Below are 21,484 nucleotides of genomic sequence, written 5' to 3'. Positions count from 1 at the left end.
GATGACGTCACAGCCAAACAGGAACAGACGAGGCAAAGCTACTCTGAGGAAAAGCAGAGAGAGCAGAAGGTTAGAGATTGAACTAACAGATTCTGCAGAATAGGAGAACAGAGAGAGAATGAAGCAGAATGATGAAATGGGGGTCCATATGTCCTCCAAAAGTCTAAGCCTATAGCAGCATAACTATAGAGATAGCTCAGGATAACCTGAGCCACTCTAACTAGAAGCTTTATCAAAAAGGAAAGTTTTAAGCCTAGCCTTAAAAGTAGACAGGGTGTCTGCCTCACGGACTAAAACTGGTAGTTGGTTCCACAGGAGAGGAGCCTGATAACTAAAAGATCTGCCTCCCATTCTACTTTTAGAAATTCTAGGAACCACTAGTAAACCTGCAGATTGAGAGCGAAGTGCTCTGTTAGGAACATAAGGAACAATCAGATCTCTGATATCAGATGGAGCTTGGCCATTTAAGGCTTTATATGTGAGAAGGAGGATTTTAAATTCTATTCTTGATTTAACAGGAAGCCAATGAAGAGAAGCCAGGATAGGCGAGATATGATCTCTCTTTTTAATTTTCATTAGAACTCTGGCTGCAGCATTTTGGATCAGCTGAAGGCTTTTAACTACAGTTTGTGGACTTCCTGATAGTAAAGAATTGCAATAGTCCAGCCTTGAAGTAACAAATGCATGGACTAGTTTCTCAGCATCACCCCTGGACAGGAGATTTCTAATTTTTGCAATGTTCCTCAGATGAAAGAAGGATATTCTAGAAACCTCTTTGATATGGGATTTAAATGACAGGTCCTGATAAAAAATAACACCAAGATTTTTTACTTTATTATCTGAAATAAAGTGACATCCAAATGAAGTGCCTGCTACTCAGTTTCTTTTTCAGAGACTCTGGTCCAAAGACTATAACTTCTGTTTTGTCTGCATTTAGAAGCAGAAAGTTAAGAGTCATCCAGGTTTTTATGTCTTCAAGACATGCCTGTAATCTATGTAATGGGTTAGCTTCATCTGGATTTATAGACAGATATAGCTGGGTATCATCAGCATAACAGTGAAAATTAATCCCATGCTGTCTAATAACTCTACCAATTGGGAGCATGTATAAAGTAAAGAGAATTGGTCCTAGCACTGATCCCTGTGGTACTCCACAGGTAACCTGTGAGCATGTGGAAGATTTGTCATTAACATGAACAAACTGAATTCGATCAGATAGATAAGATTTAAACCAGTCTAGTGCTGTTCCTTTAATTCCAACAAAATATTCAAGTCTTTCTAAAAGAATATTATGGTCAACTGGATCAAATGCTGCACTAAGATCTAACAGGACGAGCACAGATACAAGTCCATTATCTGAGGCCATGAGAATATCATTAGTGACTTTCACCAGAGCTGTTTCAGTGCTATGATGAGCTCTAAAGCCAGACTGAAACTCTTCAAAAAGTTCATTATGGTGTAAGTGATCGCAAACTTGTTTGGCAACTACTTTCTCAAGAATTTTGGATAAGAAAGGAAGATTGGATATAGGTCTATAATTGACCAAGTCATCTGGGTCAAGAGACGGTTTCTTAAGCAGAGGTTTAATTACAGCAACCTTAAAAGCTTTAGGTACATATCCCTGTAACAGAGATAGATTAATCACATCTAAAATGGAGGAGGAGATCAAAGGGAATACCTCCTTAAATAACCTGGTTGGAACTGGATCTAACATACAAGTTGAAGGCTTAGATGAAGACAATAATTTTGCTAATTCAGAAAGTTCAACTGGATCAAAGCAGTCTAAACCCGGTTCAGATTCCATGACTACCTCAGGTAATCGCGGATAGAGGAGTGCTTATGATCTTATTTTTAATAAGATCAATCTTATTTATAAAGAATCCCATAAAATCATTGCTGCTAAGAGCAGGTGGAATGGACGGTTCAACAGAGATATGGCTCTGGGTGAGTTTGGCAACTGTATTAAAAAGAAATCTAGGATTATTCTTATTCTCCTCTATTAATGAGGAGAAGTATGCTGCTCTTGCTTTACAAAGGGTCCTCTTATACAGCAGTAAACCATTTTTCCAGACTTGGAAGGACTCCCGCAGGCCTGTGGAGCGATATTTTCTCTCCAGTTTCCTAGCATTTTGCTTCAAAGTACGCAGCTCTGCATTAAACCAAGGAGCAAGCTTTCTATTTTTAACGGTTTTCATTTTCAAAGGAGCTGCGTTGTCTAAGGCAATACGCAGAGAACTAGCAACCCCCTCAACAAAATCATCAACCTGTGAAGGGGAATAAGCTATGCTTTTGCACTCTGCAGCACTGCTCAGCGACACAGAGGAGAGAGAAAGTGAAGCAGATTCTTTAAAATTTATGCCTGCACTATCTGATAAAGATCTACTAAAATTGAACCTTCTTTTGGGGGAGGAGAACTCTGTTAAAGTAATCCTGAAGGTTATTAGAAAGTGGTCAGAGAGGACAGGGTTGTGAGGAAATACTGTTATTTCTTCACATTCTATGCCGTATGTCAGCACAAGATCCAAAGTATGAAGATGAGAATGCGTGGGACCACTCACACTCTGAACAAAGCCAATAGTGTCTAAGATAGCATTAAAGGCTGCTCTTAAGCTATCGCCTTCAATGTCAGCATGGATGTTAAAATCTCCCACTATGATGACCCTGTCAGTATTTAATACCAAATCAGAAAGGAACTCTGAAAACTCATCTAAAAATTCAGAGTAGGGACCTGGTGGACGATACAAAGTTACAAAAAGAAGAGGTTTTCTTGCCTTGAAATGTGGATCAGGGAAATTAAGGGTTAAATGTTCAAAAGAGTTGTAGGTATTAAAGGAATAGTACACCCAAAACATGATTAGCCTTCATTTTCTACTCACCTCCATGCTGAACAACACCCTGGAGTACTTTTTTGATATCTCAAATGCATCTGGAGATCTGGGAGGCTTCTTGCTGTCTGCTGACATTCAAATAATGGAGGTCCATGGCGCCCGAGACAGAAAGGTCCATAAAAGTCCACAAAAACGTGTCAATATTCCTCCATACTGCTCGTCCAATGTAATCCAAGTGTCCTGAGTGGGTAGCATCCAGAATTTACTCGAAACGAAGTCATTTAGAATGTTTTTAGAGCATAAACAGTAGTGTATAGGATTTCCTAATAGCGCCCCCATGCGCGCTCACGATTCTACGGAAGCCGGCAGACCAAACCGGAAGAAAGTGCGCATTCAGCGTCTGGTCTGCCGATAATGCAAGCGTAGAAGAAGAAATGTGCTGTTTACCTGTGCAAAGAAAGAAACAACGAAAGAAAAATGTCTGAGGACTTCAGTGTTGAGGAAGAGCATGAGTTCTTTGCCGAGCTGAATGCGCTGGTTTGGTCTGCCGGCTTCCGTAGAATCGTGAGCGCGCATGGGGGCGCTATTAGGAAATCCTATACACTACTGTTTAGGCTCTAAAACGTTCTAAATGACTTCGTTTCGAGTAAATTCTGGATGCTACCCACTCAGGACACTTGGATTACATTGGACGAGCAGTATGGAGGAATATTGACAAGTTTTTGTGGACTTTTGTGGACCTTTCTGTCTCGGGCGCCATAGACCTCCATTATTTGAATGTCAGCAGACAGCAAGAAGCCTCCCAGATCTCCAGATGCATTTGAGATATCAAAAAAGTACTCCAGAGTTTTGTTCAGCATGGGGGTGAGTAGAAAATGAAGGCTAATCATGTTTTGGGTGTACTATTCCTTTAATTGTTTTGGGAGTAATCAGTAAGTCAGACTGGAAGATTGTTGCTACTCCTCCTCCTCGCCCAGAACTTCTGGGGATATGAAAATTTAAATAGCTTGAAGGAGTTGCCTCATTTATGCTCACATAATCCTCTTGCTGCAGCCAGGTTTCTGTAAGGCAAAACAAGTCAATGTGATTATCACAAATCAAGTCATTAACTAGCAGACTTTTATTTCTTTAAAACTTCCAGAAAACTGTAAAAGTGCGGAAAGTCTGCCTTCCTGTTCTAGTTAAACAGTTCAACTAAAACATCATTAGCTCAACTTTTTTATTTTCTTTAGTCCGACTGTTTTTAATGTTCTTTTTTTCTGCATTTTTTATTTTTTTTCCTACTTGCTTTGATTCTGTTTTATTTTCCTATATTTTAATCATGTAAAGCACTTTGCATTGTCTTTCTACTGAATTGTGCTATACAAATAAATTTGCCTTGCCTTGACGGAATTTGGCTAGAAAAATGTGATACGCTGCTCTATAACACCTGAATTAGAAAAGAAGTTACTCTACACTCCGCAACAATGTTGGAGGCAAAGGTGGACTGATGAATGCCAGTCACTCTCATCACTGTACAAAGATACAATCCTGCTGGGATCAAGTTGTTCAGGCTATAAAAGGAGGGTACAAGATACCCAAGGACCCACGTATTGTGTACTTCCGCTGGCTGGAGAGTGAGGAGATACACAGGAAAGACATCTATCTTACAACAACCCTACACACCTGACGCAATTGATATTAATATTAGGGAAAATCTTCACAATGGAGAAAATAACCTACCACCTAAGGATCAAGTCCAAATACCTGAAACAACATTGGATAAAGTTGCTTGATTACACAAATCGGAAGGAACTTACCCTCAATAAAACTGGGACACCAGACAAATCTAACTAAGTAGACCTGTGCAACCCCCACATCCAATGGCGTAACGACACAATAGGCCTGTAAGCGACATTATCTGGGTGGGCCACATATGAAGTACAACACCCCCCTTCAAAACCCCACCCTCCTGCCGCCGCTGCCTTAGACAACTGACCCCAAGTGTGCCCCATAGATACACACTACACACATCATTTCATCCTTCTTCACCTTCTCTAGACATGGATATACTTCAGTATATTCTGCTGTAAAATGAGCTTTATCAGACTAAATTGAGTTTCACAGCCCCGCTCCTCACCCGCGCCATATATATATGGTCCAGTCAGTCAATCTGATATCAGGTGGGATTAAGTGGAATTTTTCATTACATCTGCAAAGAGACGTCCTAGTCCACAATTGTGTAGGGGGCCTACCAGGTGTCAGTGATGGGGTCCCTAAGAGGTCGGGGGTCCCTAAGCATGTAATTGTCTCAAAACCTTTGACCCAATATTCAAAAACAGATCTGGAATGGCCCACTGAGTAGGATCAGCCTGCTCCCTTGGGTCAAGCATGCCATAAACTCTGCTCCCTCTAGGACCACTGGACTCTCTCCATTCAATGTCGTTTTTGGTTTTCAGCCACCGAGGTCCACCATACAGGAGAAGGAGTCTAAGGTTCCTTCCGCCAACCTTTCTGCCCTTAGGTGCCAGCGGAGGGTTCCGGCGCCGCCTTACAGGGTGGCTCAGAGAGTTTGGTTCTCAACTAAAGATCTGCCTCTTAGGGTTGACAGCAAGAAGCTGGATTCCTGCTTTTTTGGGTCGTTCCCTATTGTTAAGGTGGTGAACCCAGTGGCCGTCCGCCTCCACCTCCCTCGTACCTTAAGAATTCACCCCACCTTCCATGTGTCCCCGCCCGGTCAAACCTGTAAGGACCTCAGATTTAGTGCCCACCCCTGGGTCACCTCCACCCGCCCGGTTCATTGATGGAGACTCGGTCTACATGGTCCGCCGTCTTCTCAGGTCTAGGCGGAGAGGCCGGGGGCTCCAGTATTTAGTAGACTGGGAGGGGTACGAACCTGAGGAGAGGTCCTGGGTTCCGGCCTGGTTAATCCTGGATAAGGACCTCATTAGGGCTTTCCACAGGGCTCACCCAGATCAGCCCATTGGGGCGTCTGGAATCCACCCTTGAAGGGGTTCAATAAAGGCTTGTTTTGAACTAGATCCAGATCTGTCTGTTTTTGAATATCAACCTCTGTAAAAACTCGGGATCCACAGGACAGAAACAGGTAACAATCAGATAATCAGAACAACAAACAGACTGCTAGAGTTACTCACAAAAAACAGCTTGAATATTCTGGCACTGGTAGCTGGAAAACACACAGCATTTAAAGGAGGTGAAAACAGGTGAATCAGATAAGCAGTAATGAGAAACCGGGCAGAGTTAAACAGGTGAAATGAGCAATCAGGCACCAGTGCATATTCTGCTTACGGATAGTTACGCCCCTAAACATGGTCTCTGTTATACCTTTGTTGTATTTTTGTTGCCCTTATCTTTTTACTTTCTTTTTTGTGTGTTTTATGCAAACTTAAAAAAACTTTTTAGTGCAGTAAATCATCTTTTTTTAACTTTTTTCCTGCTTTACTTTGTTACTTTTACACTTTTACTTTTCGTTGATACTCTAACTTCTACAAATGAGTTTTTAAACAGTAGGATTTCTACTTATACTTGAGTAATAAACATTAATACTTTTGAAACCTATGTGGTTTCTTCATTTTTGGTTTTCAGTTTCTTTAGGGCTGGATTTAAAACCATGTCCATTTTTTTAAATATTATTTCAGATTGTATGAAACCCAGAAAATTTTGCTTAATTTGAAAAAATATTTGTTTCATCCTAACTTTATTCCCAGAATTTGTCTGAGCTACAGCCATCAAGCAAAAAATCAATACTAATGAACTTATGGTGGTAAATACAGCATTATCTCCCTGAATAAAGTTCCTCTCCAACAGTTTTTTTCCTGATAATGGTTGTTTGGAACAGAAGTCTCATTCTCTGAAAACACTCATTGCTTCCTCAGATGGGTCTTGCAGCAGAGTTGAACTGTCCTGGTGGCTGGAGCAGAAGCTAAAAGAGGAATGGATTCAGCATCAGCTCATCCTCCTCAAAGAGGACCAACAGAAACAGTACCATAGAATCCAGTTCACAGGTAGGTCCTGAATGTCCATCTGTGTCCCCTCTGAAGCTCCCGGTGCCTTCAGACTGCTCTCTGTTTGTTTTTTAGAGCTCACTGTGGATGAGCTGAACTCCTTCAGTAGCTGCAGTGGCCTGGATCTGATCTTTGGCATGAACGCTCTGCTCAGGAATACAGACAACAGCTGGAACAGCAGCAATGCGCGCTCTCTACTCCAGTACTGTGAGTCTAAACAGTACAAGATCTCGTGGGAGCTGGGGAACGGTAAGGCTCTCCTCTCAGAGTTACTGCCCAAACATTGTCCTCATGATGCTCTGAATGTCTGGTCTAGATCAGTCAGTGAAAGGTTACCCTTTCTAGACTAATGCAGATCTCTGAGATATGCTGTTTGGAAAAAAACGAAAAAAGAGCTTTAAAACCTAGCAGTCCATGATTTTTAGCTTTGTCGATCTGTTACACTGCAAAAACGATCTCAAAATGAGTACAAATATCTTAAATTAAGTGTATTTACCCTTAATTTGAGCAGGTAAATACAATGAGCTGCCAATGGAATGAATATTTCTACTCTTAAAATAAGGTATCTAGATATTATGCACTTGAAATAAGACAATTCAGTTGTTTTTTTCTTCTTTGAAGTGTAAATTGTCTTGTTCCATTGGCAAGTGTCTCACTTCAATCCTTAATTCAAGAAGAAATGCACTCATTTTAAGAAAAAAATACTTATTTAGATTTAATTTTTTGCAGTGTAGAAATTCAGTTAGGACTAATATTAGAATGTGACTGAGATGCAAGCACAGCGCTGACATTTCTTTAGTCCCAGGAGTGGGCGTTCAGGGCCTTCAGAGTCTTCACTGCTGGCCTAAAATCAACCACAAACAATAAACTACATTCAGGGGCAGATTTAGGAAATTTGGGGCGCTAGGCAAAGACAGACATCCATTATTTGTTCTAAGTTTTTCCTTCCTGTGTTTCCAAAAAGGCGACGGCAAAAGTAAATAACCCAGTCCTTCTTTTCACTGTAGACAAGGCAAGGCAAGGCAAGGCAAATTTATTTGTATAGCACAATTCAGTACAAAGACAATGCAAAGTGCTTTACATGATTAAAATACAGGAAGATAAAACAGAATCAAAGCAAGTAGGAAAAAATAAAAAACAAATAAAATAAAATAAAAAATGCAGAAACAAAAAAAGAATATTAAAAACAGTTGGATTAAAGAAAACATGTTTTTGTTGAATTGTTTAACTAGAACAGTCGAAGGCAATCCTAAACAAATGTGTTTTTAGTCTTGATTTAAAGGAACTCAGGCTTTCCGCACTTTTACAGTTTTCTGGAAGTTTGTTCCAGATAAGTGGAGCATAGGAACTAAATGCTGCTTCTCCATGTTTAGTTCTGGTTCTAGGTCTGCAGAGCAGGCTGGAGCCAGAAGACCTGAGTGGTCTGCAGGGTTGATACACTGATAGAAAGTCTGTGATGTATTTAGGTGCTAAGCCATTCAGAGATTTATAAACTAACAGAAGTATTTTAAAGTCTATTCTCTGAGATACAGGGAGCCAGTGTAAGGACTTTAGAACTGGGGTGATGTGCTCTACTTTTTTAGTCTTAGTGAGGACGCGGGCAGCAGCGTTCTGGATCAGCTGCAGCTGTCTGATCCACTTTTTAGGCAGACCTGTGAAAACACTGTTGCATTAATCAATTCGACTAAAAATAAATGCATGGATTAGTTTTACCAGATCATGCTGAGACATTAGTCCTTTAATCCTGGAAATGTTCTTCAGGTGATAGAAAGCCGACCTTGTAATTGTCTTTAAATGCTTTTGGAGGTTCAAGGCTGAATCCAGCACTACACCTAGATTTCGGGCCTGATCAGTGGTTACTAGCTGAAGCGACTGAAGCTGTGTGCTAACTTTAGATCTCTCCTCTATTGGTCCAAAGATTATTACTTCAGTTTTGTTTTTATTCAGTTGAAGAAAATTATGGCACATCCAGGCATTGATTTCTTCTAAGCATTTCCTCAGTGCTTGAATTGGTTCATAGTCACCTGGTGACATGGTGATGTAAAGCTGTGTGTCGTCTGCATAGTTATGGTAGCTGATGTTGTTTTTTATTAACTGAGCAAGAGGGAGCATGTAGATATTGAATAGGAGGGGACCCAGAATGGACCCTTGGGGAACCCCACATGTGATTTTTGTCATCTCTGATGTAAAGTTGCCTACTGACACAAAAAAGTCCCTGTCCTTTAAGTAGGATTTAAACCAGTTGAGAGCTGTACCAGAGAGGCCGACCCAGTTTTCAAGGCGCTCTAACAGGATGGAGTGATCGACAGTATCGAATGCTGCACTGAGGTCCAATAGTACCAGCACTGTGGTTCTTCCGCAGTCTGTATTTATACGGATGTCATTAAACACCTTGATAAGGGCGGTCTCTGTACTGTGGTGAGCACGGAAACCTGACTGGAACACGTCAAAGCGGCTGGTCATATCTAAGAAAGTGTTTACCGTAATTGTTGAAATACAGCTTTTTCAATAATCTTACTGATAAAGGGGAGGTTTGATATGGGCCTGTAGTTCTGCAGTAGTAGTTTGTCTAAACTGTTCTTTTTCAGCAGTGGTTTGATATTTGCTGTTTTTAGGGACTGCGGGAAAACACCTGACAGAAGGGACGTGTTTATTATCTGAGTCAAATCAGATGCTATGACAGGCAAAACTTTCTTAAAGAAAGCTGTGGGTAGAACATCAAGGCAGCAGGAGGAGGAACTTAGCTGCTGAATGATTTCCTCTAAGCTTTTATAGTTTATTTGGCTGAATTGGGACATTTGGCCAAGATCAATTCCAGTTGGAGACAACTTTGGTACTGAACTTGATATGGATGTATAAACTGATACTCTGATCTTTAGGATTTTCTAGGTAAAGAAATTAGCAAATTCATTGCAGGCCCTGGTGGAGTGGAGTTCAGGAGCCACAGACACAGGAGGATTTGTTAGCTTGTCGACTGTGGCAAATAAAGCACGAGTATTATTAATGTTCTTGTTAATGATTTCAGAGAAGAAAGATTCTCTTGCATTTTTCAGTTGTAAGCTATATCTGTAAAGTCTCTCTTTATAGATGTCATAGTGAACCTGGAGTTTCGTCTTTCTCCACCTGCGTTCAGCTTTACGACACTCCCTTTTTTCACTTCTTTTTATTTTTTATTATTTTTTTTTTTTTTTCTTTTTTTTTTTTTTTCACTTCTAACTGCTGGAGCACTTCTCCAAGGAGATTTTTTCTTACCGGAAAAGACTTTCACTTTAATTGGAGCAATGCAGCTAATGATGTCTGAGACTTTAGACTGAAAGTTATCTACTAGCTCTTCTACTGAGTTGCAGCCCAAGGTTGAAGTAGCAGAGTAAGCTTGAATAAAAGTTTCTGTGGCATTTTCCTTAAAGGTGCGTTTTCTTATGATGTCCCTTTGGCTAAATGAGTCACTGGAAATGATGCCCTCAAAGGTAACAGAAAAGTGATCGGATAGGGCAACATCAGTAACACTGACTTTAGAAATCTTCAGACCTTTAGTGATGATCAAGTCTAAAATATGTCCCTGTTTGTGTGTTGGTTGTTTAACATGTTGAGTTAAACCAAAGTTTCTAAGTGTGTCACACAGTTCTTTTGCACTTCTGTCTTCAGGGTTGTCAACGTGAAAGTTAAAGTCTCCCACAATAATTAAACAGTCATAATCAACGCATTTCACAGACAGGAGGTCACTAAAATCATTAAAAAAGTTTGACGTGGACTTAGGAGGCCTGTAAACATTTAGAAGCATAGTTCGTACCGGGCTCTTTACCTGCAGAGCCAAATGTTCAAAAGAGTCAAATTTTCCCAAAAACACCTTTTTACACTTCAGTGAGTCATTAAACAATGTTGCCACTCCTCCACGTTTCCTTTGCTGTCTGCTCTCGCAAAGAAAATTGTAGTTTGGAGGAGACGACTCCAACAGAATATGTGCTTCATTAAGTCCATGTAACCACGTTTCTGTTAAAAACATAACATCAACATTATTGTCAATAATAAAGTCATTAATTAAAAGGGATTTTCCTGACAGAGATCTAATGTTTAATAAAGCCAGTTTATATGACCTAGTGGTTGATGTTGTCTCTGTAGCAGGCTGCATCTGACAGTTTATGACTCTTAAGTGTCTGTTCCTGTTTGTTCCCATTTTGTTTTTCTTATTTTTGCCATGTTTCATCACAGATATTCCATAAGCTCCGGTGTAAGGCCCAAGCTGATGCTGGAAACTGTTATGTCTGATAAGCTTGTTGCCAGGGCCATGGTGTGTATCACAGAGAAGTTATCTGAAGGTCCTGACGTTCCGTGATATGTAGAGGAGGATCTGGGGCTCTGCTGCTTTTAGAAGATGCTGGTTTTTTCACATAGCTGCGGCTTTCGGAATGGCTATGTGGAGAGGATGTCAACTGTAGGCCAATCTTGAAAACTTTGTTCATGTTATGAGAAAATTACAGAAAAGGAACATCTGGGCTTTGTGGGGGAGAGGGGGAATTGGGTGCAGTCTGGACTGGTGTCTGTGGGGATGGAGGTTTTTGGTAATTTAAAGGGGAGTCCTCTTTTTGTCCTGCTGAGATCTGGGATGAATCCTCCTGTAGTTCTGATGTAGGCTCTTTCTGTGTCAACTTTTTGGCCATCTTTATCTTGGCTTGTTCGGGCTTTACTGGGCTTATCGTTTGTTTAGGCACTGGTTGTACTTTGTTTTGGAACAAACCTGATGGTGCATGGTTCACTGAATAGAAAATGTTTGATATCAGCCGTTTCGCTCCTGACCTATTTAAAGAGAAACCATCTCTGTTGAACAAATGTCTCCTCTCCCAAAAGATGTTAAAATTGTCTATGAACGTTACAGTTGTTTGTTTGCATGTTGCATCCAGCCATTTGTTTAACATCAGAACTCTGGAAAACATTTCATCTCCACAATTAATGGGCACGTGAGGGCCGCTGAGAAACACCTTGACATTAAGACCATCAACTAAATTCAGCAGACGAATGTAATCCTCTTTCAGTATTTCTGATTTTCTCAGGGCTGCGTCGCCCAAGGCTTCAGCTTGTATGATGAGTTTTTCCAAGGTCGGGCGTTTTTTCATGATCTCTGGAAGGATGTCTGATACATTAGACACCAGGCCATAGTTCAAAGGGGTATAAATCAACACCTCTGTGTTTTTCTTGTTACAGAAATGTTTAATCCCACGTATAGATCCACTGCATAATATCAGGGTCCTTGGCCCTGTGGCCTGTTTTTTCTCTGGTAGCTTAGAGTGAAGATTGTTGACATACCTTTGATTGTCTTTGTGATCCTTCTGGGTCTCATCTTGAAGTGGAGCAAATCTGTTTTGTAACGGAATTCCAATATTTCCAGCAGGTTTACTCCTATAATTTGTTGTGAGAACATCCCGTTTTTGTTTCACTTTTCTTGGGATATCTCTCTGTGGTCTCGGCCAGTTTTCTGTGTCTAGGTGGGTTCGTTGATCCTTTGGTCTAGCACCCAGAGTGGTCCAGGTATTCTCCTTTTCCTCTGGGAACTGTTTGTTCGCTGAGTTGCTGGGCTGGTGGTCCCCGTTCGGAATCACAGGCAGCGTTGTTTCATTACCATACGCGGCGTTTACATCATAGTTTACTTCAAGTTGGTGGATTTTCAGCTCCATGACAGCTATTTTCTGTAGAAGCTTGTCAAAGTCGTCTGTGCTGAAGGTAGGCATCCTTTGAATCGGGTGGTTCTTCTCCATATCCACTTCGGGGAAGAAAAAAAATAAATAAATAAATAAAAATAAAAATGTTTAAAAAGAAATAAAAGAAAATAAATCAAATAACTAAATCCAACTTTCTGTAGTTTTGGTTAAGAGATAAAAAGAAGATAAAAGGACCAGAAAGTGTAAGCAAGCAGGGAGCAGAGAAAAGAGCGTGTGCACAGCGTGTGCACACACTGAAGACAAGCCATGATCTGCTTATCTGTTCTCCATTTTTCATTTGGATGAAATAATAGCTGCATGAATCATGACAGCAGACAAGATAGAGGAGAGCAGGAGGCGGGGTTACCAATCGACTTGCTCTGGAGAGCAGAGTTCGCTGCTTTTAGATGTTGTCTCCAAAGTCTCCAGTAGCAGAAAAAACGTTGCTAGATTTGGCGTTAGATGCATTTTGAATCTGAACAGCTACTGATGATATTCAATTCAGTTTATTTATGTAGCGCCAATTCACTTCACATGTCATCTCAAGGCACTTTCTCGTTCACCAGATCATCAGGTCAGATCAATTCAGTATTTTCTATCTAAGGAAAAGCTGATTGCATCGACTCATTGACTCAAATGCAATCCCTCACACTAAGCATGCTTGTAGTGACAGTAGAGAGGAAAAGACCCTTAACCCCATACTGATTGAGAGCGAAGTGCTCTGTTAGGAACATAAGGAACAATCAGATCTCTGATATCAGATGGAGCTTGGCCATTTAAGGCTTTATATGTGAGAAGGAGGATTTTAAATTCTATTCTGGATTTAACAGGAAGCCAATGAAGAGAAGCCAGGATAGGAGAGATATGATCTCTCTTTTTAATTTTCATTAGAACTCTGGCTGCAGCATTTTGGATCAGCTGAAGGCTTTTAACTACAGTTTGTGGACTTCCTGATAGTAAAGGATTACAATAGTCCAGCCTTGAAGTAACAAATGCATGGACTAGTTTCTCAGCATCACCCCTGGACAGGAGATTTCTCATTTTTGCAATATTCTTTAGATGAAAGAAGGAAATTCTAGAAACCTCTTTGATATGGGATTTAAATGACAGGTCCTGATCAAAAATAACACCAAGTTTTTTACTTTATTATCTGAAATCAGTTTAATCCCATCCAAATGAAGTGACTGGCTAATCAGCTTCTTTTTCAGAGACTCTGGTCCAAAGACTATAACTTCTGTTTTGTCTGCATTCAGAACCAGAAAGTTAAGAGTCATCCAGGTTTTTATGTCTTCAGACATGCCTGTAATCTATGTAATGGGTTAGCTTCATCTGGATTTATAGACAGATATAGCTGGGTATCATCAGCATAACAGTGGAAATTAATCCCATGCTGTCTAATAATTCTACCAATTAGGAGCATGTATAAAGTAAAGAGAATTGGTCCTAGCACTGATCCCTGTGGTACTCCACAGGTAACCTTTGAGCATGAGGAATATTTGTCATTAACATGAACAAACTCAATTCGATCAGATAGATAAGATTTAAACCAGTCTAGAGCTGTTCCTTTAATTCCAACAAAAAATATTCAAATCTTTCTAAATGAATATTATGATCCACCGTGAATTAGACATTTTTTATTGTCATTTTGTATACACAGGGTGTATATAAAATTAAATTTCGTTTTTCACAGCTCTCATGACATTTCCATTTCTTAAAGTTCAGCAGTGATCAAATGTAAACAGTGTGGGAGAAAAAAAAACTTGGTCAAATGAAGCGCTGAGAGCTAACAGGACAAATGTGGCGGCGCTGTGGTCATAGAGCAGAGGATGGTTGTTTTTTTTAACTGGGATTCACCATAATGTTAATCTTTCTCTTGGTTATACCAGCACTTGTTGTATTCTATATTTAAATACCATTGGGGTTTCTATTCACACACAAAAGTGGATCCAGATGAGGGCCCGTGGTCCGGGGGGCGCAGCACCCCCTAGTTTGGACAAAATGGATCTCACAGAGATTCAGAAAAGCTTGGCACTCATCAGGATCACCTCAAAACACTTCTGGTGGCAACAACTGAGGCTTTCTGGTATCATAAGCAGGAAAGTCGGGGCAGTGACGCGAACTGACAAATGCGGAAATGAGGAGCCAGATTGAGCTTGTTTGCTTATTATAGGTTATTGATACAGTGGCGTTGGCTGTAGGAGTTTGCCCTGAAATCGAAGGGTTGACGGTTCAAGCCGCGACTCCGACTTTCAGTGTCGTTGTGTCCTTGGGCAAGACACTTCACCTGCATTGTCTACTGATGGTAGTCAGAAGGCCTGGTGGCGCCAGTCTACCGCAGCCCCGCTTCTGTCAGTGAGCCCCAGGGCAGCTGTGGCTACAATGTAGCTTGCCACCATCAGCGTGTGAGTGAATGAGGGAATGAATGTAGTGTAAAGCGCTTTGGTCAAGTCTCCTGACTTGAATAAAGGCGCTATATAAGTACATGCCATTTACCATTGATAGAATTCTCCGCACGCCACTGTTGATCTGCTGATGGCTCCATTTTTGGCCAGATTATTCTGTAGTGACTAGACAACAGAAAACAACTTGAGACATTTTAAACCGTTTATTGGAATGTGATACTGCCGTAGGTAACGAGGAATTGTCCAGAGTTAGCGATCGGTACTTCCTCTAGGTGTTTAAGGACAAACTGAGGAAAACCGGGGAACAGGCCCACTGACCCCAAAGGGGATACCCCGACTCCCTAGTCTGGGAAGGGACCAGGCACCGCCATAGGGTGGAGAGCAATGTAGCCAAGGACTAGCCCCAAACACCACCCCAGGCCCACACACAGGAGGCACAACTCCCCTTAGCGGTCACCCATAAACCGCACATCCGCCCCGACATACACCAGAGCAGGTATCCAACCCGCTGAAGAACCCACCCTGACTCACGCAGTCAAAGCCATGCCATGTCTTTGACACATCAGTTTGGTCCTCTCTGATCCAGGCATTCGCAGGTAGTTCACCTCCTTAGGCCAAGTATGGGCCTACCGCACCGCAGGCGCCACCACAACCCCAGCCCCAGTCTGAATGCATTACAACAACCACAGGGGGGCATCAGCATTGAAGGCAAAGCCGGAAAGCCTGACCCACCTCCAGTACCCCAAATACGCCCACCTCGATGCCCTACATATGGATATCTTGGAGATGTTATTAATTATTCTTAATAGGGGGTTTATTAAAATAGTAGCATAGGCCACCTGCACCATGGGATGACGTCCGCTTGTTATGATCTCTTCCCCAAGAACCTATGTGTGTGGTAGTGTGATAGAGCAGGTGCAGGGAAACATGGGGAGCAAAGATCTGGGGAACAGGGTTATCCTTGGGAGCCTGCTCCCCTACTGACTCCAATAGGCACCCAGTTCCCCTCCCTCTGCCGGAGGAGAAAGGCACCAAGGGGCAGACCAAAACCCAGACCATCAGCCCCCAGAGGCAAAAGAACACGTCATCCCCACCATGCAGAGAGCCAACCAGCCAGTGTGACTCAATCTTGCCAGGGGGGCTGTGCCCAGATGACCCCCAGCCTGGGTACAGCTTCCAACAATCAGAGCAGGACCTGAACCTACGCCAAGGCTGCAAGAAGTCTATCTATTGATAGCCTGCTGGTTGCATCGAGTGATTGACTGCAGGAGCGTGCACTGAAAAAAGAACTTCGCTTGCTCCTTGTCGTTGAATCTGCAGCAGACACCCTCACTCTGAACATGTATGCAGTGAAGGTGGAGAGGAAAACAGGGTGACATCTCCAGCAGAAACAGGCTCGGTGTGAGCGGCCTTGAACTGAGGCTGACTGGGGATTTGAGAAGACGGGTGACGAAAGAAGGGGCAGCTGCATGAGAAAAAGCGGCATTGAAGCATCGTCATGCGTCATGCAGCAAAGCTGTACGCATCTTAGATATGGTGGCAGACTCATGGTGGGGGGTGGGGGAGAGAAGCATGTTGTGTCATTGGATAAAGTCAGGGGTTTAGAGGTGTTGTTCTTGGAAAAGGTGTAGAAATCTTTGAAGATTTGTCTGTCTGACAGAAACACAGAGAGCTGTTAAAGGCCGCCACCATGGGAGGCTCTATCGCCGCACTGAACTGAGCTCTGAAGACTTTATAGGCCCCTTAGAGGAACTTCCTCTTTCTCTCTTCCCTTTTCACAGACCATTGCAGCAGTGGCGGCTGGTGAAAAATATTTTTGGTGGGGCTGATATAGCCTAGTGTATGTCTCCAACTAATCCGGAATAAGAATTCAAATAAACAATTGGACAATACATACAATTTAACAGTAATGATTTAATTTACTATATAATAACAGTAACAGTGATGATTTGGGTCACTGTGACGGGGTTCTTTGGCCTCCAAGAATCCAGTCTCAGTCGGGTTACCGGTGTTGGTGATTTATTGAGCTCAAAAACTCAAAACAGGGTGCAAAAGAAACTAAACATACAAGATACTCTGGGCCTCAGCCTCCCTCCGGTTACCAGCAATGTAACAAAGAAACAGAAAACAAAAATTGCCGCTTTTCTTCCCACAGCCCTCATTAAATAGTTTAAGCCCCTCACATCAGGCTCTCTTATTTCTGATTTCTTCTCATTAATCAGTTTTGTCCATATATTACCTCCACAAACAATTGATGTACAAAAACAAATAATTTTTACAACTTAATTCTTTTACACAGATTCATTGACTTATTCAATTACACCAAACTGGGTTTGAACCCAGCAATGACGCAGCCAGACTGAAGATGACAGTCTGGCTGCGTCCCCCCCCCCCCCCCCCCCCCCCCCCCCCCCCCCCCACACACACACACACACACGGCTAACCCCACTGAAATATTAAGTGTGCACCCTCAATATGCCAGCAGGTAACCAGGAACAGCTTGTGTGTTTTAAGTTCATGGAGCTACTGGTCTCAGCGCGAGTGTATTGGTCCTCACAAACACAGTATAACAGGAATGTGTGTGTGGTGCGCAAAGTTAGAGAGGTTGTTTTAAGCGACGAGGTGGATTCGTCACAGTCACAATAACCATGACATGAAATGTTCATATCCTACAACAGGGATGTTCTTCTGGCAAACGGGTAGATAAATAAGGATCTCACCAAATTTGGTGGAAGCTGCATCTCGTTCGTTACATTCGCCATCTTCCCTCTAATTGTCTGCACCTGCGCTTGGGTTCAGAAGCCTGTTAAAGCGCAGTATTTTCAGCGCCCCAATACCATAAAGTTCCGAGACGCTGATTGGCCATTAAATTCACCTAGCAATAGTACATGATTGACAGATTCTCTGCAAATGTGGGTCAGTCTGATCAGCGCCCCCAGAACAGAGACGGTAGGAGTCTGTCTGTGGAAATCCACAAATTAATGACAGTAGATAGGGAAATGTAGTTTATATAATTTGTTTTGCTTATAGGTACACAGTCTAGAGAGTAAAACTGACATTTATGAGTTAATTTCTAAAAATATATTTTACGTTTCTCTCTTCTTATCAGGGAGGGCGGTGCCCCAGCGCCCCCTATGGGCCGGCCGCCACTGCATTGCAGTAAAGTTGGAGTAATAACGAAACCCTGTGGTTTCTCCTCTGCCACAGGAGTTTCTCTTCTGTATCATCATGCAGTTCTCTCTGTAGAGGACTATGCTGCTGTTTCCTTCTGCAAAACCCAGACACCCCCCCCCCCCCACCTAATGGTATCTGCTCTGATCTGTCCACAGAGCCCAACAGTTACGAGAAGAAGGCTGGGATCCGTGTGGACGGATACCAGCTCGGACTGGATTTCAGCCACCTCAGGAAGATCCTGTCAGAGTCCAAACTGTACCAGGACGCCGGGCTGTACGGGCCAGATGTGGGCCAGCCACACAGCCACAGAGTGGACCTTCTAAAGAGGTTTGGATTCAGTATGAAACTGCTTTTTAAATTGATCCATAATGCTTCTCTTTACTTTCTGAAGATGGTTGATGTAGTTGAAAGAGTGGAGAAAGGACGCCCATATTGCTCCAGTCCTGCCACACCTAGTTAATGTGACCTTTGTTATTTACATTCAGCCAAGAAACTGTCACCCAAACCGGTTCATTACTGCCCACTCAGCAGGACTGTCACTAGGCTCCTTTTTAGATAAGCTGTATGAAAGTAATAAAATAACAGAATAGAGTCTTGAAGAATATCTGACCCTCCAGCATCAGACCTTTAACCAGATCTGGGGTCCGTTTCACGAAGCAGGTTTATCAAACTCTGATTCAAATCCGCAATTCTAATTTTATCTAGTCTATTGTCAGGAACTCTGAATTTCCTGTTTCACAGTGGCTGCTATGAATTAGTTCAATTAACTCTAAGTAGGTCCACTCAGAGTTTAGCATGGGTGCCACAAGTATGAAAAGCCATCATCAGTGGAGCACCGATTCCACGAGGCACCATGACAACAGGCAGCCGGAGGTGCCTATTTCACCCCAATGAACTGAAGAAATGAAAAACAAAATGGAGAAATGTTTAAAAGACAAAGAAACAGCTGCAAAGCAGAGGAAGATGGCAAAGGATCATAAGTTTATATGAACATAACATTTATTAAAGGAACTCTCCTCTCTGTTTGATTACTATCGTACTCCTAGACTGAACTATAATATACTTTCTAAATTATATTTTTTAAGGAAGAAACTGAATTCCAGAAAATAAATAATAATATAAATGATGAGCAGTAACAATAGAAATATGGAGATCTGAAATAAATTTCTAGACATCCAGAATGCTTATTCTAGATGTGAAGAATGCTATTATGTTCGAAATGGTCATATTGACAAGGAAAAGGGTTTTTTTCAGATGTCAGGAATACATATTCAGTAAAATGATTACTAGGGCTGTCAAACGATTAAATTTTTTTTATCTAATTAATCACAAGGTTTCTTGAATTAATTTTGATTAATCATTAGCCTAAATATTATTGAAAAAATACACAAAACAGAAAGATAAGCAAGATGGGTATTACATTTACCGTATTTTCACGACTATAAGGCGCACTCAAACGTCTTTTTTTTCCCTCAAAATGTGCGGTGCGCCCTTTGGTGCGGTGCGCCTTATGTGTGTTGTAACTGCGACTTTTGAGACCACCTCATTGAGGAGATGATGAAAGAGTGGCTGAATGTAAGGAGACCAGGTGTTTTTTTTCCACTCATCACCATTAATCTGTGACTCCATGCGTGCCCATCTCACAGCTGATGTGAAGAACATGGGGAAACAAATTAACCCTGTGCTCGCTGTTCAACCGCTCGACATCGGTGTGAACCGGACCCAGCAGGTGCAGCAGAAGCAGCGAGTTTACATGCAAAGTCAATGGTTGACGCGCGTATAGGTGCAGCAAAAAGCGCGTTTTGAGCAGCAGGCGCAGCGCGTCGGGAGCGTTTAAGCATCTGACGCACCGCCGACGCGCTGCTGCTGCTCGAGATGGAAAAATTGAAGTTTTGCTGCTGGACGCGCCGCATCAACCAATCAGAGAAGCTGATCTGGGAGCTGACAGCGAGACAGACACAGCACTCTGATGACATTAACGCAAATGAAAAAGGCTGGAGATGATGAAAGGCAGGTGTATGTGAGGAGACCAGGTCCTTTTTTCCACGCGTCACCATCGCTGCGTGCCCATCTCACAGCCGATGTGAAAAAAAAAGGTGAATCAAATGAACGCTGTGCTCGCCATTATCCCGGGGGTCTGACAAAGGAACTTCCACCGCTCGAAATCGGTGTGAACCGGCCGTTCAAAGTAAGGCTGCGAGCGGCGTGGGAGCGATGGATGACAGACGGAGACCACAGTTTCAGGATAAGTGGAAGGCAGCGCCGGGCAAGTTACGCCACCGTTAGCGGATGGATTGTAGATGCTTGGACTAAAGTGTCTGCTGGCACTGTTCTTCAAGCTTTTGCAAAAGCCGGCATTATTTCTGAGGAGCCCCGCTGCACAGAAAGTGACTGACAGCGAAGAAGGGGAAACTGGCATGTCTGATTTAGCGCAGCTGTTTTATTCAGAAACAGAGGATGATGACTTTGATGGGTTTGATTAATACTTTGTAATAAATACATGAATAAAGCACAATCATACTCAGTTTTGCTCCAGCTCTATTTTTCTACCTGAAAACTTAATTCAACAGCAGCCTCTGGGCCGGGTCTCCTCCTCTTCACCGCGGTGGCTGGCAGGTGTTTTTTCATCTAAATAATCTAAATCTTGCAGCTATATTTGCTGTGATCAGGGGGAATAAAGTAGTTTTAATATGTTTTTAAGTGAGAAAGGCCACCTGAAAACTTAATTGCAGTCAATTCATCCAGATTATCTATTTCTGTCGGAGGCGCTCAGACCCCCACATACCAGCGGTGCACCGACAGTAAATCCCTTCAACAGCAGCCTCACCGCGGCGGCTGGCAGGTGTTTTTCATCTAAATAATTTAAACTGCAGGCACCAGGATACCGGCAATAAAAGCGAACATATTCCGTCGGCAGGTTTCAGGATTTTAAGTTAATTTAGGAGTGATCACAGCGCTGTGTCATCTGCGATGTGTCTGTCTCACGGCCAGCTCCCAGGTTTGATTAATACTTTGTAATAAATACATGAATAAAGCACAGTCATACTCAGTTTTGGGCCCGCTGTATTTTTAAAATACGCAGTAGAGGTATTTAAAGGTAGTAGAGGACATGTACCTGTATATAAAAAACGCGCCCTATAGTCCGGTGCGCCTTATGTGTGTGTTAAATACAGGAATGGCACACATAACTGAGACTGCGCCTTTTAGTACGGTGCACCTTATGGTCGTGAAAATACGGTAGTTTTCATTAATGACAAACCCAAAAAAAGAATTTAATTCTCAACAATTTTGGCAACTTAGCCATTGCTTTTTTTTTTTAGCAAATACAGGATGGGTGAATGGAACGTTTTGTCGTTTAAAACAAACAGCTTGACTTTTAAACA

The 21,484-nt window shown here is 42.2% G+C and overlaps 1 protein-coding gene across 2 annotated transcripts in view; it reads left to right on the top strand.

Moving 5' to 3' along the window:
• The window catches only part of hpse (heparanase), a 42,076-nt gene that overhangs the window by 6,810 nt on the left and 13,782 nt on the right, over positions 1-21,484 (top strand). For both annotated transcript variants that reach the window (XR_005282617.1, XM_038306938.1), the window contains exons 3-5: positions 6,704-6,832; positions 6,908-7,081; positions 18,257-18,428. Coding sequence is in view for 1 of the 2 variants with exons in the window: in XM_038306938.1 (XP_038162866.1) it covers positions 6,704-6,832; positions 6,908-7,081; positions 18,257-18,428 (475 nt within the window). In the remaining variant the exon portion in view is untranslated. The remainder of the gene's footprint in view (positions 1-6,703; positions 6,833-6,907; positions 7,082-18,256; positions 18,429-21,484) is intronic.

Source organism: Cyprinodon tularosa, unplaced genomic scaffold (assembly GCF_016077235.1).
Source record: "Cyprinodon tularosa strain WSP-4 unplaced genomic scaffold, ASM1607723v1 ctg598, whole genome shotgun sequence".
NCBI classification, from domain to species: Eukaryota; Metazoa; Chordata; class Actinopteri; order Cyprinodontiformes; family Cyprinodontidae; genus Cyprinodon; species Cyprinodon tularosa.
Note: the sequence above shows the minus strand (reverse complement) of the source record. Positions and strands in the feature narration are given on the sequence as shown.